The 17,686-nt window shown below is 41.6% G+C and overlaps 2 protein-coding genes across 5 annotated transcripts in view; one reads left to right on the top strand and one right to left on the bottom strand.

Annotated features, from left to right (window-relative positions):
• The first annotated feature begins 664 nt into the window (after positions 1-664).
• On the top strand, positions 665-11,464 carry Gzf1 (GDNF inducible zinc finger protein 1). 3 transcript variants are annotated; one of them, XM_026393051.2, is made up of 6 exons: positions 665-746; positions 2,987-4,364; positions 6,144-6,238; positions 7,830-7,997; positions 8,839-8,996; positions 9,351-11,464. In XM_026393051.2, exons 2-6 carry the CDS (start codon positions 3,001-3,003, stop codon positions 9,699-9,701), a joined length of 2,136 nt encoding a protein of 711 aa, XP_026248836.2. In that variant the 5' UTR covers positions 665-746; positions 2,987-3,000; the 3' UTR covers positions 9,702-11,464. The 3 variants fall into 3 exon arrangements, with proteins under 3 accessions (XP_026248836.2, XP_026248838.2, XP_026248837.2); XM_026393053.2 differs by having other exon boundaries at positions 9,397-9,663; XM_026393052.2 differs by lacking the exon at positions 665-746 and adding an exon at positions 2,239-2,358.
• A 2,493-nt stretch (positions 11,465-13,957) lies between these two features.
• Positions 13,958-17,686, bottom strand: part of Napb (NSF attachment protein beta) — a 45,203-nt gene continuing 41,474 nt past the window's right edge. For both annotated transcript variants that reach the window (XM_077799420.1, XM_077799421.1), the window contains one exon: positions 13,958-16,880. In XM_077799420.1, coding sequence (XP_077655546.1) covers positions 16,770-16,880 — 111 coding nt within the window. In that variant the 3' untranslated portion in view covers positions 13,958-16,769. The remainder of the gene's footprint in view (positions 16,881-17,686) is intronic.

Here is a 17,686-nt window from a genome sequence, read left to right as displayed (position 1 = left end):
AGTGGTCGACAGCAGACGCGCGAACACTACAAAGCAGAGATGTTTGCTCGTCAGGAGTGCGCCTTGAGCACTGCCTGGTCGCAGCTCCCTCGGTACCTGTCCAGAACTCTGCGCCCGGCAGAGCCCCTCACCACCTAAGTGCGTTTGTGTCTTGCCCCGTGGCGCAGTGCTGGCCTGTCCACTACCGCGACCCAAGAACGCCGCCTCGCATCGTAATCCTGAGCGCTTCTTAGTAGGAAACCAGCCACGGGCCACAGGCAGTACCTAGGCTGTGGGGTCCGGAAGCTGCAGATGCAGCGGATACAGCACCTGGGAATCGACAGGTAAGTGATAACGCACTGGAGACGTCCATCTGACCTTCCGCGATTGCCTCGGCCCTGGGGCCCAGAGCACCTACGGTGCCTACATCGAAGGCGCAGGTTTTGGCTCGCCGCAGGTGACGTCATCCAGTGCGGCCAGTCAGTCGCTCCGCCCCAGCGTACGTCGGATCACGTAGCTAGATCCGAACGGGCACCGCAGCCAGACGTGCGTGCGCACTGCTTTCCCCCTCCTGCTAGGAGGTGAGGTCTGTTAGGGGCGGGGAAGAGCCCCCACCACAGCCAATCAGCGGCTCCCGCGCCAGTGTGTGTGTGTGTGTGTGTGTGTGTGTGGGGGGGGGGGGGGGGTGCGCCCCGCCCAGCCGGGCAGGCTGTTCCTACCGGCCTGTTCCAGCCAACAGTGGCCGTGTTGCGGGCGCCGGTAGGCAGGTGAGTGTATAGTCTGCAGGGTCCAGGCCGGACCCTCTCCGTCTGCCACCGCCTCTCGCCTGTCCGCGCCTCTGCAGTCTGGAGAAGCAGCAGGCCTCGGGGATGTGGGAGCGGGATAGGGGCGGCCTGGGGCTGAGGGACAGGCCGGATCCACGCGGCCCCAGATGCGTGCGTTGGAAGGCGCACGTCTGTCGGGGGAGGGGCTCGACCCTGGTTGCAGTGGTTTATTCTCCGTGTGGTCTTTTTGATCGGCCTGGGGAGTTCGGGGCGCCTAGGGCAGCGAGGTGGCTGTGGTGGTTGCTTTGGCAGTGGGGGTGGACGCGGTCAGAGCGTAGAGGGCGACCCCTGCTTCTTGTCTCCCGACTTTGTGTCTAGCTGGAGAACCAGTATTCTGTGGACCAGCTGCGGAGAGCTGGGTCTCCCGGGGCTAGGCCGTTCCCTGTGGACTCGGGGGTCTGCTTACTGGCGTTGAGTCATATGCTCCTGCACTGGGAAGTGGCCAGAATACCAATGAATTGCAGTGGGACACTCAGCTGTCACTAGGCCGCAGATAGTCTCTGGCCATGCATGGCCAGTACCTACTCTTTATTACGCAAGTAAATTAGGAAATAGGGCTCAAAACACCTTGTTAATCGAGAAGTTGCTGCCAGGCTGCCTGTAAGGACTCAGGTTCCTTTGTGGACCTTTTGACAAGAGTTTTGGGGAAGTCAGGTCTGGTGACATGGGCATAGGCTAATAGAGCCGGCTGTAGCCTTTTCTCCTCAGGCTCGTGTTGGGGTCACTGCCAGACCTTTTGACATACTGGGTTCTTACTCCTAGCATGTCCTTTCCTTAGGCTCAGTTTACTATAGAGTCTCCTTCAGGTGACATTGCACAAACCTCCTAGGTGCTGGTTTTTACATTTGCACGCTTAAAGGGTGGTCTTTTCCACGTTTTGGGGGCTGGTGGCTGTGGGTAGCAGTATCACTGATGGGACAGGAGAAGGGTGGGACTATTTTTTCAGAGACAGTGACAAGTCCTGCTTTAAACATTTTGAATATGAGATGACATCTAAGTGAAAGGTTAGAAGGAAGGTGGGGGGTCCTTGGGTGATGGAGACCTAGGGACCAAAGTGAACTTGGAGGAAGAAGTAGATTTAAGAGCAGAAGATTGGGCTGAACCTTGAGTAGAAAGCACATATTTAAGGAGTCTGTGGAAAGAGTTAGAGCTGGTAGCAGAAGAAATGAAGATGGGGTGGGGTCTCATGGAGGCTTGGGACTGCATGTTGCTATGGTGGAAAGAGGGTAAAAGTAGTTTTGTTTTGTTTTTTTTTTAAATTTTTAAATTTTATTTGGTGAGACTGAGATGAAGTGTGTTTTGAGCAGTTGTATTTGAGTCCAGAGTCCCACTGGGCCCAGGTTCAAGTCCAGACCAACTAGTCAGTTACTCATCTGTGAAATGGGGATCATAGTGTTACCTTTGTCTGCACATAGGAACCCTCAATAACTAGCCAGCAAATTCCAGGCACAGCTGTAATGACTTAACATACTGCATTCATTGAAGATTTACAGTAACCTGTGAGCCTTCTACAGAGGAGGAGATTAAGCTATAGAGGTTAAGTTACTTACTTAAGGTAATACAGTAAAAGCTATGGAACTTGCATTATTTTAGCAGAGTAATGGTTATGCAAATTAACAGGTGTTTAGGGGTGTTGGAAGTGGGGATGAAATTGTAAACTACTTTTCCAGGAAGTTTTCCTCCTGGAAAGTAGTGCTTTATTTAGATGATTGTTTCCAGTGGCAGTGTTTCTGTAAGGTTTGCTCTTAAGACATGGCAGCCATGTGTTTCATTGATCTTGATAAGCAAATTACTGCTTTAATGCATTCCACTAGTTATGACTTCAATCATTGGGGAAAATCTTGGCAATTCTCTTTTATTTATTTACCTATCTATGTATCTATCTATTTATTTATTTAAGTTGTGGTTGGACACAGTACATTTATTTTATTTATTTTTATGTGGTGCTGAGGATCAAACCCAGTGCCTCACATGTTGAGCCACAACCCCAGCCCTTGGCAGTTTGCTTTTCATGCAAATGTTATCTTACAAAAGTGCATCAGGAAGTTCACTTCAAAAAACAAGAAGCTATGATGTTAATCAGTGTATATCCTCTAAAGAACTGAAATAATCCTTATAACCTCTAGTCCTTTTACCTCAGTGGTTGCTCATGCATAAAATAATTCTTGCTTTTGTTTTCAAAGCTGTTTTTGGAAAGATGGAAAGTGGTGCAGTTCTGCTGGAATCCAAATCCTCACCGTTTAACCTTCTTCATGAAATGCATGAGCTCCGCCTTCTGGGTCACCTGTGTGACGTCACAGTCAGTGTGGAGTATCAAGGTGTCCGGGAAGACTTTGTGGCCCATAAAGCAGTGCTGGCAGCCACCAGCAAGTTTTTTAAGGAAATGTTTCTTAATGAGAAGAGTGAGGATGGTACCAGAACTAATGTCTACTTAAATGAAGTACAGGTTGTTGACTTTGCTTCATTTCTGGAGTTTGTCTACACTGCCAAGGTACAGGTGGAAGAAGATCGGGTACAGCGGATGCTGGAAATGGCTGAAAAGCTAAAATGTTTGGACCTTTCAGAAACTTGTTTCCAGTTAAAGAAACAGATGTTAGAGTCAGTCCTTTTGGAATTGCAGAATTTCTCTGAATCTCAGGAAGCTGAGGTGAACAATGGCTCCCAGGTAGGTGTTGCTTCAGACTCTAGGGCAAGTACAGGCCTTGATGGTGCCCACTCCAATGGCCTTGTGGATTCTCCAGATTCCCCAGTGGAGAGAATCAGCAATGGCATGTCACCTGATATGCCACTGAGGAAGTCCAAGGAGAAACTAGACAAAAAGAAAGATGTAGCTAAGCCTCCTTACCCTAAAATCAGAAGAGCTAGTGGAAGGCTGGCTGGAAGAAAGGTATTTGTGGAAATCCCTAAAAAGAAGTACACAAGAAGACTCCGGGAGCAGCAAAAAAGTGCTGAGGATGAAGCTGAGAATTATACTTTCTCCCAGGACCAAAGCCCAGACAGTGTGGAACCAGAGATGGAGCCAGTTGCAAAAATCCAGGGTGATAGTACTGGTGTGGAGTTGGAGGAAGTGCTGCCAAAAGCAGCTGGGGAGGAGGAGGAAGAGGAGGAAGAGGGAGAAGAGTTAGAGAAGAAAAAGAAGAGCAACTTTCAGTGCTCTATCTGTGAGAAGGCGTTTCTGTATGAGAAGAGCTTCCTGAAGCACATCAAGCACCACCATGGCGTTGCCACTGAGGTGGTGTACCGCTGTGACACCTGCTGCCAAACCTTTGCCAACCGCTGCAACCTGAAGAGCCATCAGCGCCATGTGCACAGCAGCGAGCGCCACTTTCCCTGCGAGCTATGTGGGAAGAAGTTCAAGCGCAAGAAGGATGTAAAGCGGCACGTGGTTCAGGTGCACGAGGGTGGTGGTGAGCGTCACCGCTGTGTCCAGTGTGGCAAGGGCCTGAGCTCCAAGACGGCGCTGAGGCTGCATGAGCGGACACACACGGGCGACAGGCCCTATAGCTGTACAGAGTGTGGTGCCAAGTTCTCGCAGCCTTCAGCGCTCAAGACCCACATGAGGTAGGTGGCACCCGACCACTTGGCCGCCCAGGGCCAGCACCCCTGGCAGGACTGGCTGGTTTGTGGGGACTAAACCATTCTTGAAATGAGTGTTGGGAAACTGAGATGGTTCTGGGATTTGGACCAGTGTGGTGTGACTGTCTAGATTGTTCATTTCTTATTTGGTTTCCTCTAAGAATGGGGAGACTGGTGTGAGAAAGTTTAGAATTCTCTTTGGAGGTAGAGAGACTCAGAGAGATGGCTCCTCAACTCACAAGGCCCTTGAGCCAGTGGAGATCCTCCACTGTCAGCCTTGACATGTCCAGGCACAGAATCCTGGACACAGAGTAGAGCTGCCCTACTGCTGCAAGGGACATTGACAACCCCCACCTGGAAGTCTCACCTGGCATGTGCTGCCTACCTGTGATGGTTATAGTCCCCTTCATACTTGAAGAGTTGGGGCTAATTACCCTTATGGGCTTTCCCTGACACTTCATTTGAAACCTGGGTTCTATGACCAGCTGAGTCCCACAATCCCAATTAAAGAGCTCAGTTAGATGATCTCTTCAGAACTCTTCTTTGTCTTATTATGTTCATTGGGCTTGGAAAATGTGCTTTATGGTTAAACTCCAGCATCAGGGCAGACCATGTTTCCTGTTTGTTTTTGAACTCTAGGTGGGAGGTGGTCAGTATTTAAATAAATTTCCTTATAGTTAATGTATACTTTCAAAATCTAGGCAAGCAGTTAAATTTTCTTTTTTCTTTTTTTTTTTTAAAGAGAGTGAGAGAGGAGGGAGAGAGAGAGAGAGAGAGAGAGAGAGAGAATTTTTTTAATATTTATTTTTTAGTTCTCGGCGGACACAACATCTTTGTTGGTATGTGGTGCTGAGGATCGAACCCGGGCTGCACGCATGCCAGGCGAGCGCGATACCGCTTGAGCCACATCCCCAGCCCCCAGTTAAATTTTCTTTTCTTTTCTTTTTTTTTTTGAGAGAGAGAGAAGTTTTTTTTTTTTTTTTTTTAATATTTATTTTTTAGTATTCGGCGGACATAACATCTTTGTATGTGGTGCTGAGGATTGAACCCCGGCCGCACGCATGCCAGGCGAGCACGCGACCGCTTGAGCCACATCTCCAGCCCCAGCAGTTAGATTTTCTAACCTGTTCTAGGTCTGACGTCAAACCAAGGCCAGTCTTTGGGGTGGTGACATGACATTTGTCATCTTTTACTCTTAAATAATTGTTTAAGACGTGCTCAGTAAAGTATGGTTGATTGCTTCATCATGCTGGTTGTAAAATTAAAATGCTCATGTATGCTCCTCAGAAAATAGGTTCCTTCAAGCAGTTTGAGAACAGCTCTCCTTTTGAGACTGGTCATGTCATATTCGGAAATAATGGTAAAATTTCTGGTCATGTGGTATTTTGTCAGCAACAGTTCCTAAGGTGCTTGTGGCGGATTCTGAATGAGGAAGCTTTACCAATATTAGAGGACACTCTTTAGTGTTCTAAAATATACACCAAGGTGTGGGCTCCCCATGCTCTTGAATTATAGCATGACGTGGATGATATTCAGTGATTCCACATTGGGATGTGAACTCAAATGGTTATGTGTTGATCTATTGGCCTTCCACAGAAACTGCATTTATTTTGGGATGGCGATATGGGTTCTTGACCTTTCCTTTAGGTTATTCTTATCAGGTCTTTTGGAGAAAACGATTTTTGCAGGATAGGAGTGGAAATTGTATTGCAAAGTGAGCTTTGAAATACACCCTAAGTTATCATCTGAATGTTGTACTTTCAGAATTCATACAGGGGAAAAACCTTTTGTCTGTGATGAATGTGGTGCAAGATTCACTCAGAACCACATGCTGATTTATCATAAAAGGTGCCACACAGGTAAATACCCATGCTGTTGTGATTGAATGTCTTTCCTAGCTGTAGAAGGGAACTGCAATTGATTAGAAGTTGGCATCTACCAAAGCGATCCAGGTTAAAGCCACACTATAGTTTTTCCATTTTACTGTAAAAAATGAATCAAAATGCACCTGTTGTCTGCAGTGCTCATGTGCTTGTGGCCATGGCCTCTATACCACCAGGAAATAGGATCTGGCATATCGGTCTTAGATGTTGAGAGGTATAAAACAGTTCTTACTGGTGGCATAGTCTAAAATTCCATTTCCCAGAATCTGCATGAAGAAATTGCTTAACATATGAAAAAAAGCTATATGCTGTTATGGTTGCTCTTGCTATTTTTTAATAACATAGAATTGGAAACAACCTGATTGTCCAAATTAATGTAAGGAAATGGTTCAGTAAATTCTGGTGAATCCATTCCTTGGCTCATAACTTGACCATTCAGAATAAGGACTCTGAATGGCATGAAAAAAAAAAAAACTAATGGACTTGGTTGTTGAATTTCAAAATGCTCAGTTAATAAACTCAGTTACTCCCAACTATATTGAAAACCTGCACATAAAAGAAGAAAATAAATTACAATATGATAAATTGTTGAATTAGGTGGTGGGATAATCTCCTATTTTCCAAAGTCTTTTTGATATGATTTTATCATATGAAGGAGAAAGTTCAAATTGGCTTTATTCTGGTTCAACAGTGACAAGAGGTTCAGAATTTTGTAAACTACACAAATGTTTACAGAATCGAACTGTTGTGTACCATAGTTACTCTAGTAATCCAGTTCCTTCTTGGCTTACATGTTTCACTTCTAAGCACTGTCATACAGGCCTCAAGTTCAGATGCATGCAAGACAGAGATGAGGTATTTCATGATGTAGAATGATTAGAACTGGTGTCTAATGGAAGCTGGGTGGGGACAGTGTCAGGACACATCAAAGAATAAATTAGAATTGGTCATTTGATGAGACTATTCATATTAAGTTTTTATTAAAGCCAATATTTTTATTTGGATGTTTGTGAAATCAGGGGCATACCTACAGATGAATACAAGTTGTAAGAATAAAGAATTTAAACTACAAAAAATGAGATGGTATCGAAGATTTTCTTGTCCTGCAGTCCAGTCAATTGCACTTGTTACTCTAGAAGTTACATTTATAAATCCATGTAAACTTCTCCTTTTATCACAAAAAAATTCCTTCTTAAAAGGAGAGGAACTTTTCTATCAAACCTATTCTGATAAAAGTCCACGGAAAGTGCTTCTTTGAAAACAATCCAAAAAGTCCTCCAAAAAGAAGTTGTGAAATTATTTTCTTGTTTAGAATGACATTTTAAAATGTGAGCTGGCTGAATGGTAACTCTTTAACCAGTCTAGTGGAATGTTTCTTGGATTTCCAAGGGTATTTTATACTGACTTTCAGCAAGTAGCAAGCATCTTATGTGAATAAATGTTTTATAATGGTTTTAATTAGAAAGTGTAACATGCTGCCCACCAAGGGTTTTGAATGTGGACCTACTATTCCCATGCATTTTGAAAGCCTGTATTGTTTCTAATTGTATTTTGTCTTTTCATATAGGTGAAAGGCCTTTTATGTGTGAAACGTGTGGCAAGAGTTTTGCTTCTAAGGAGTACTTAAAACACCACAATAGAATCCATACTGGATCCAAACCCTTTAAATGTGAAGTATGTTTCAGGACTTTTGCCCAGCGGAATTCACTTTACCAGCATAATAAAGTCCATACAGGTATGGCTGCAGGGTCCCAGGGAAGGAAGGGAGTTTGGTTCAGCAAGAAAAACAGCTGCAATTTTTTAGATTTACTAGAAAAGCTTAAGGAGAAAAGTGGCCAAACTCTGTTGTGTCACAGCATTTTCTTTTTTTTAAACTGAGTTTTTAGCTGGGTGTTGTGGTACATGCCTGTAATCTCATCGACTCAGGAGGCTGAGGCAAGAGGATCACAAGTTTAAGGCTAGCCTCACCAATTTAGTAAGACCTTGTTTCAAAAAATAAAACAGGCTGGGGATGTGGTTCGTTGATTAAGTACCCCTGAGTTCAATCCCCAGTATCCTTCCAAACATTTTTTTTCCCCTAATTTCTGGTTCTGAGAAACTGGAAAGTAGAAGAACTTACATGGGCAAATAGGGGACAACCAAGTTCCTTTGCTGTGTGGTTTTTCCTGGAAAGGGCAGACACCTTACCCGTGAATATTTCAATATGGATATTCATATTTTAGTATAAATAAATATTAGTGTATAAATATTAGTGTATATATACAAACATGTACACAAATTCAGTTAATAGGGGATTTGCAATTTTGTATTTCTTTACTGTGGAAAATAATTGTCATTTCTAAAGATATAACAGCTGTGGGAATGAATTCTGGTCTGTTTTTGGTGTTGGCATAAACTTGATATTATAGTCAGTTGGCATATCTATGGTTAGCCCCGGAATTACTAGCTTTGTGTATGTGGGAATGTTGAGGTTTTCCTGGGGTCTGCAGACAGACTTTTCTGGAGTGTATTCAGAATTAACTTCAGAAGGTGAAAAGGTGAGATCACTCAATAGTTTTGTTCTCTTCCTGCCTCAGGGGAGCGGCCCTATTGTTGTGACCAGTGTGGGAAGCAGTTCACCCAGCTCAACGCCCTCCAGCGCCACCATCGTATCCACACTGGAGAGAAGCCATTCATGTGTAATGCATGTGGACGGACATTTACTGACAAGTCCACTCTCCGGAGGCACACCACAGTAAGAGATGGAATGGCCTATTTGAGAATAAAACCCTGCTGGTCCTTAGATACATAATCCTGAACAGCCAGAAATACCTGACGTCATTTCCCAGTAAGGGTTAGAGGCGGCAACAGCTCAGGTGTTCTCTGCAGTGAGTATAGAGTGAACAGAGTTCATGGCAAATATCCAACTGTGACACTGGTGGTAAGCAGGTGTTTTGCAGTTAGAAGATTTTTCACTGCAGGGGAAACTAATTTTAAGTTGGAGAGAATCTTGATTTTTTTTTTTTTTTTAAAGATGTACTTGTTAACAATGTATCTGTAAGTCAGGAAATGTACATGAAATGACTTTTGTTTTGTGTTTGATTTGTAGATACACGATAAGAATACTCCATGGAAGTCTTTCCTTGTTATTGTAGATGGTTCACCCAAGAATGATGAAGAACACAAGATGGAGCAGCCTGATGAAGAATATGCATCACCCAAACTTCCAGATAAACTGCTGTCTTTTGCAGAAAATGGCCATTTTCACAACCTGGCCACAGTCCAAGGTGGTGTGCCTACTGTGCCTGAGAACAGTTCTGCAGACATAGTCTGCAAGGTGGAGGACCCGGTGGTGTCCCAGGACTCTCTGCTTGCCACCACCATCAGTGAGCTTAGTGAGCTGACTCCACAAACAGACTCAGTGTCCACACAGCTTCCCTCATTGACCAACATGGAGTAGGAGCTTGAAGTTGTGTGCCAAGCAGTCTTTGTGTGTGATAGTTATACTCCAGATGATGCCAGGGGCTAAGAAAAATAAATGAGTGTGTGCAAAGATGCGGGCAAGAATGACCTCTGCAGATATTCCCAAACTTCTACTAACTTGCACGTCTTTATCACAGCATTTTAAAAAGCTTTCCCTTAAAAATCCCGATCTGCATGATCTCAATTACACTTTGTTGACAAGACAGTTAACATAAGCTCCCTTAATTCTGGTGTATGCTATATGCGCTAATCATCCTAATGCTTGATCCTCTTGATATTTAGACTACTGCTTGTTATAATTGCAGAGTACAGAGATCCAGCTCATGAAATTACTGTTATGGTCTTCCTGGACTCACCCTGCCTTATACTTCCATGTGTGTTTACTTCTCTTGATTCTTTTGAGGTATTTTTCTACACTGAAATAAAATTGGGACCAACTATTTTCAGCTGTTTCTTCCTTGTTGAGTTGAAGCAAATCAGATTTGCTCTGGGGACCCTTGAACGGGACTGAAGAAATGGATTATTGTATTTATTCCTTAACCCTCTATCTGTAGGCACGAAAAAAGGAATGACAAATTGAACACTCACAAAACTTTGTATATCTCTCTCTACTCATAGCACACATAGAGCTAGAGAGTTTGTCATAAAATCAACTTTTGAAATGAAATGTGGCTGTTCAGTTTCATTCCTAAAATCTGGATTAGGTAAGAGCTATCCTACCAAAGAGTCAAGCCAACTGTAGTATTTTTTTGCAGAGTTGTGAAAAAAAAGGAAGAGGCTTTAGAAAGCACTTGAACATTGGGTAGTTATTCACAAATAGCAAAATAAGGTGACTGTGGCAGATCTTAGAATGCAGAGTATTAGTATTTTTGCTAGGTTTTCTGACATTTCTGTAATTTCCAGAAACCCAGACTTCCTCGTTTCCACATCAGGAGATTGAAACAATTGCCACAAATCTGCTTCCTTGGGAGCATGCAAGAATCTGGACGGGACCAAAAGCCTTGGCACACTCATCTCAGATTATGCCTTAATGAGCAGATCATACAGAACCCCTAACTGCCTTAGAGGCTCCTTTGGCTGTCTCATGCTGGACTTAATTTATTGCTCGAAAAAATTCACAATGAAGAGAGGATTCTGTTGTTATTTGCTACTCCTGACCTATGGTTCCAGGGCCTTAGGTGTGTGGCGTGTGCTTGTGAAATGCTTTGCTTCCCATGTAATACTTAAAACATTCATTTTAAGAGCACTTTGAAGGAGAATTCTCATTTCCTACTTGCTTTCCCCCTGATGTTAATTTATTAAATTCACTGTGAAAACATTTTGATTTTCCAAGAGAAAGGTACCTTGTTCTTACAATGAAGACAGAGCTGCACTATGACAAACTGAGGGACGGTTTCTTCCTCACTGCTTATTTCGTGTTAACATGTTCAAGTAACTAGTGAAGTCACCTTGGGGTGTTCAGGCGCTGTTTCACACCTGCTCTTGAAGGTCACAAGACTGAATTCTCCAAACTCAGTTATGACCACATCATCATAACCTAATTGTGTTTACAGAATCAAAATAGTGACTGTCATACAACTGTTTTTAATATTGGTGAAGGAGACTGAACCTGCTCAGCCCATGTACTGTTTATGGAATAAAGTCATCTTGATGAGAAGGAAGTTAAAATAGTTTATTTTGTTACCTACTGGAAGAATTCTTGTCTTGAATTTCTTTAGAAGTTCTACATGAAATTGTTGTGTTAATAAATGTCTGCTTTGCTAAAGTAGTTCTGCAGTTCTAAGTGTATTGTATTATAACAGGGTCTATAGAAATAATATTCATAAGATTCTTAGCTGACACAAATATAATTTGCTTAGCACAAATGAGATATGAAATCAGGATGTGTAAACCTTTATGTAGTAGTCTAAGAATTAATATTTTATTCCATAGTAGTCTTTAGAATTGAGGAGGAAACACTATCTGCTGCTCAGATAAAAGCAGTCGGTGTCCTGCTAGGGAAGGTATAAGTACAAGGTTGCCTGTTGACTAGCTCTTCAATAGATTATAGTAGATATCAGAGATGACTTTTTTAAAAAAAATTTATTAGTTATTGATGGACCTTTATTTATTTATTTGTTTACCTGTGGTGCTGAGAATCGAACCCAGTGCCTCAAACATGCTAGGCATGCTAGTACTCTACCACTGAGCCACAACCCCAGCCCCCAGAGATGGCTTTTAACTACACAAATTTCTTTACCCCCTTCCTGGAAGGATATAGGATATGTGAAAACATAGAACTCCATAAAACCTACAGAAGACTTTGTGGGGAGGGAGTCATCTCCTCTGTGTCAATCCAAGCATAGCCACTCTGAGTACAAACAAGGCCACTCAGTATGTCAGTCCAAAGCATTTAAGAAGACAGTGTCTGGATGCTGGTATGTAAGTTGCTTCTAAAGGATGTCAAATAAAGGTCATTGGGCTTGGGATGTTGCTCAAGTGGTAGCACACTCGCCTAAAACTAAAAATTAAAAAAAAAAAAAACGTCATTGAGGAGGTGATCTGGTACCATTCCAACCATTTTGTGTGAAATAATACTAGCCCGAACTCCACAGGGCTCTGCAATCTTTGGTTTGATCAAGTATTTTATTGTATAGAGTTTGGAAGTGGGGGGAAACCTCATAGGATTTGGCTGTTGGTAAGATTTTCCAAATTTAAGTTATTATACCTTAGTTTTAGCCTGTTATAACTAATCTGTCATATACTTATCATAAGAGGACTTCAACATTTTTGGAAATCAATGGCATTCACTACTTGGGCAGTGAAGTCACTTATTTCAGCTGGGAAGTGTACTCGTGCAAAGGGCTTTTGTTCACATGCAACTGAACAGGAGCAGATGGAATGGAGAAGGCCAGAGCCATCCAGCATGTCCCCTGAACAGCCTCAGAAACCATTCACTATGACCATCTGTATAGAACTCTGATGAAGGTGCACAAGTTAGGAAACTGACTCTGAAAAGACACATATGGAAGATTAGACTTTCAAATGTCAACTTCTCAGAATTATTGGAATGGTCTGTTCTACCATTCATTTTTTAAAAATTCACTTTGATTTAAAAAAATATACATAAATATATGTATTTATAAATATATGTAAAAATATACATTAAAAAATATATATACATACATACACACATAAACGTGTATGTGTATATATGTATAATATATATTTATTGTGGTGCTGGGGATTGAATCTAAGATTCAATTGAATTATACCATTAAACTACATCCCTAGCCTTTTATATTTTGTTGCCAAGTATGGCCTGGACTGTAAAGTCCTTCTGCATCAGCTTTCCAAGTCATTGGGATTATAGGTATGTGCTGCTGTGCTCTGCTTGTGAAAATGCTCTAGGACCCAAAGTTAATGCTCCATGACAGGATGATAGGATAAATTGGCTTATACTGTCCCCCACAGGTCCTCTTCCTTCCCAGAACTTCAGGTCCTAGTGGTCACTGAGCATGACCCTTTCCCAGAGGCATCTACTGTCCCTGTAGAGATACCTGTAAAATTCAATTAAATGCCCACACTGCCCAAATCACCTTACTTTCTTGGGGAGGCAGGGGGCAATCCGGTTTTGGGGTTCCTTAACAGTTTTCTGGCAAAGAGATTCCTCCCTCAACTTTGCAAGTAACTACAGAGCCCAAAGGATTCAAGAAGGATGAGAAGGGGAAGTTAGCAGTTACTATGCACACTTAGTGTCCTGCATCAACAAGAAGGCACCATCGCTTCCTTCTAAAAAGATCACCCTGGGGATGGGGGCTGGGGTTGCAGCTCAGCAGTAGAGCACTTGCCTAGCTCACTTAGCACCACATAAAAATAAATAAATAAAATGAAGGCATTGTGTCCTTAAAACTAAAAAACTAAAAAATAAAAATAAAAAAGCTCACCCTTGGGCTGAGATTGTGGCTCAGTGGTAGAGCACTTGCCTAGCATGTGTGAGGCACTGGGTTTGATCCTCACCACCACATACAAATAAATGAATAAAATAAAGGTCCATATATATTAAAAATATTTTTTAAAAAAAAGCTCACCCTGCAAAATCACTGCAGTGCCCCAAGGTGCCATCAAGTGACTGAGGTTCAGAGAGCCTACAGAATATTAATGGCACGGCCTTAGACAATGACAGGACAATTTGAAGGAAAGGAAGCTACTTTTGATCTGTGTCAATTTTGCTAAGAAAAACTAGTCAAAATATTACTCATAGTTTCCACTTTATTTACTGTACAGGTTCACATAAAACATATTCTTTCTGCTAGGGTAGGTTTAATGTTACATGGTTAGTTTTCATAATGTAATCCCCTGCCTGAGAGCAACTCAGGACGTCACTGGGCAGGAAGCCTGCTACTGGTCACACCACAGTGGGCAGGTCACGGGGGCATGCTGTGCTGCCAGGTCCTCCAAAGAAAGTCACAAAGGTTTGGATTTGGACATTTTAAATGCATAATACCAGAGGGAACAATAAATGCACAAGGGCTGGTGCATAGACTTTGGTTATAGTGACACCACCACACATGGTCACAATTGTGCAAAAATACTGTGTTCAGATCATTAAATAAAAAAGGAATTCACACAAGCTTATATAAAAATGTTGCCACAAAAAGCAAAGCTTTCCTGTAAGAAATTTGAACTGACTTCAACTGTGAACTAACCCAGTTTTGCTAAAGTACAAGAACTGTTACATAAATGATCATTCTATTTTGTTCATAAATAACTACAAGTGTGGAAAGCGTAACTTCTAGGCATCTTGAGACATGCCACTGTACTCATGGGACATTTGAAGAAAGTGAGTTTGCACACTATTGTCTGGGCTCTTCTGATTTTCCTTTTGTCTTCTAGCAGGTTTGTTATTAACATTATAATTACTTTTGTTTGTTTAATGTGAAATATTAAAAACAAAAATTGTTTCTTAACCCAGACACTGATCCCAGAATTTGTTTTAATACAAACAAGAGACTCTCTGATCAGCATAGCAAAATGGTACAAACACTATTTAAAAAAAAAAAAAAAAAAAGCCTCTTCTTCAGACAGGAGTCAGTTAGGGGACCATGCTGAAAGTTAAACGGTTGCCCTGAAAGGCATCACTTGGTTTTTACTTTAAATGATCAGACCAGTTCTCTTTTTAACAAGTGGACACACACTTCTTGAATAGTGCTGACACAACACACTGGCTGGTATTCAAATGCCTTCCTCCTAGAATTGACTCAGACCCAGAAGACTTGAGCTACAGAACTACTCCCAACACCTTGTTTTCACAAACATCATGTGGTGGGCTGAAGAACACATTAGGTACAACAACAAGAACCAATTCTAACATGGAGTCAAGAAGCACCAACAGGCTCACTCCAAATTTAGTTTTCAGAGATAACCAGTTTTTACTTAAGAACCCCAGATATTTTAAACCAAGAGGGAATCTGCATTGGCGTCTGGAGCCCATTTCCTCCACTGACATCACTGAGTTTTCTGCTTTCCCAGGACACCTCATGCATATAACCACCATGTTGGGTCACAAAGTCTTTGCAGCTCCCTTTTGATGGGCCCTTTCCAACTTGATCTCCCGCACTTCCTCTTTTAACCTAGACTGACCCAAGCTACTCACCTATCCTCAAACTCTCCTCACACAGCCCCTGACCTGGTAATATCCATTCACTTCTACTCAATCACATTTCAGCAGTCAAAGTGAAGGGGCCATCCAAAAATGAGAACACCATTGCAATACAACCTACTATTTTGACAAAACATAGGAAGTTTCATATAACTGTCACTCATGGCAGCAGCACAATTTAGAAAAGACTGTGAGTTATGCCTGGCAACATATGCACCTCAAACAAATCATTTCAGCATAAAATATACAAAGAAGATTCAGAAAACAAGACCATTTCTATAGTACATTATCTGCATATAAAGTAACTAGGGATCAAGTTCTCAAATCAAGAGAACATACATATGTTATGTAAGCCAAGCAAGTAGGACAGAGATCTATCAATGAAAAACCAAGTCTCCTCAGACACAGGGTTCTTGCCCAACCAGGCACAAACTTCTGTGTCATGCTGAACCCACCTAATCTACATGTTGAACAGGCGAATCACAAATATTCTCAAGCTCCAACTGGGATCACCCATCCAGCCCTGATCAAGATTCACACAATCATGGTAAATAGGGCAGCTCAAGGGAAGCTCAACAGCTCAATGTGGGTAACTATATACATATGAAAATGAAGAAAAGGATGTGACGATTTAAAACACTTTTATGCAAAGGTAAAGAAAGGGATTTCCACCCCAACTAAAGGTGGGTAAAGAAAAATTCTGTCTTTCACAGATCTTACATATTTGAGTGTGTGTGTTCAGGCCAAATTATCAAGTCCACCTGGACATTTATCCATATACAAAAAAGTACTTACCAGAGACTTCTTTTCCTCACAATGCAAGTGATACCAACAAGATCCCAGCTGCTCTAAAATTTATGCCATGCATATGTGAGCATACAGAACAATACAAAAAGCAAAGAAACTTGTCACTAGTACCGTCAAAATAATCACAGAACAGAAATAAACAATTTCTAACAAAATTAAAAACGCATTCCTAATAACTACCTGAACTAAACACACACATTTAAATACATCTAGATGCCCAATATACAGAGTATTTGCAAAGCATCTCTTAGAACAATTGGATAGAGGACTACAGTCCAAGAAAAAAGACATAAAAACATGTGGCAACATCAAACATGGGATCTGTAAATATCAGGGATAAGATTCTGAAGTTCTTCTTAAAGAAAACTCTGGGGATACTGACAAGCATGAAATATACTTTGGTTGTCATAACCACATGAACAGGAGGAGCCTCCAATTTGACCATTTCACAGTAACACAGAAGTGGTGAGCTTGAACAATACACATAGACTGGCTCATATGCAACAAAATGAAGCCATTAAATGGGCATCCCATAAAGACCACTTGGCCCTAAGATAAAACTAAAGGAGTTAGCTGCATGCCACAAAGACAAACATTTCATTTTAGGTCTCCATCTCCTTCCCCGTCCCCTTGGATGGACTTTTTGATACGAAGTAACATGGTGGTCAGCCACTGATCCAGGCGTGATATTGAGTCAAACTCCTTCACCTATATTAAGGAAAGAGGAACAGAGATTATTCCATGGAAATACATTCAATCACATTTCAAGCAGTCGAAATGTGTATACACACATTGAGTATATATTCAAAGTGCAAAACAATGAAATAAATACTGGATGTAGTATACAATTCTTTGAAAAAACAGTGTTTTGAACAAAGCACTGTTCAAATATTTTATAACAACCACCAACACTCTTCATTAGAAATTATTCATTCTAGTTAATAACTTTCTTCATTAAAAGTTTTTTTTTTTTTTTTTTCATTATCCTGAGACTATTTTTTAAAAAAATCTTTATTTTTTAGGACTGGGGTTGTGACTAGTGGTAAAGCGCTTGCCCAGCACTTGTGAAGCACTGGGTTTGATCCTCAGTACCAAATAAAAATAAATAAATAAAATAAAGGTATTGTGTCCATCTAGAACTAAAAAAGTATTTAAAAAATCATAAATAAAATATTAATTTTTTAGTTGAAGGTGGACACACTATCTTTATTTCATTTTTATGTGGTGCTGAGGATCGAACCCAGTGCCTCGTGTGTTAGGCAAGTACTCTACCACTAAGCCAAAGCCCCAGTCCCACCCTGAGATTATTTTGATGGTACTAGTGACAAGTTCCTGTGCTTTTATATTGCTCTGTATGCAAACACACACGGCAAAAATTATAACTGGAGGAGTACACTCAATGTGATGGAAGAAACTGTATGTAGCATAACAATTAGAAAAAACATGGAAAAGTTTAATGTTCTTAGAATAACATAACTGCAGAGATAGGAGGTGTGGAAGCAGAATTCCTTTAA

The sequence above is a fragment of the Urocitellus parryii genome, chromosome 6, assembly GCF_045843805.1.
Source record: "Urocitellus parryii isolate mUroPar1 chromosome 6, mUroPar1.hap1, whole genome shotgun sequence".
Taxonomy (NCBI): Eukaryota; Metazoa; Chordata; class Mammalia; order Rodentia; family Sciuridae; genus Urocitellus; species Urocitellus parryii.
This window is presented reverse-complemented; position numbering and strand designations above follow the sequence as displayed.

Coding starts and splice junctions, on each gene's coding strand:
- Gzf1 (XM_026393051.2), top strand. CDS start 3,001: ATGGAAAGTGGTGCAGTTCTGCTGGAATCCAAATCCTCACCGTTTAAC. Junction 4,365..6,143: donor GCGCTCAAGACCCACATGAG/GTAGGTGGCACC, acceptor TTGTACTTTCAG/AATTCATACAGGGGAAAAAC. Junction 8,997..9,350: donor CTCTCCGGAGGCACACCACA/GTAAGAGATGGA, acceptor TTTGATTTGTAG/ATACACGATAAGAATACTCC.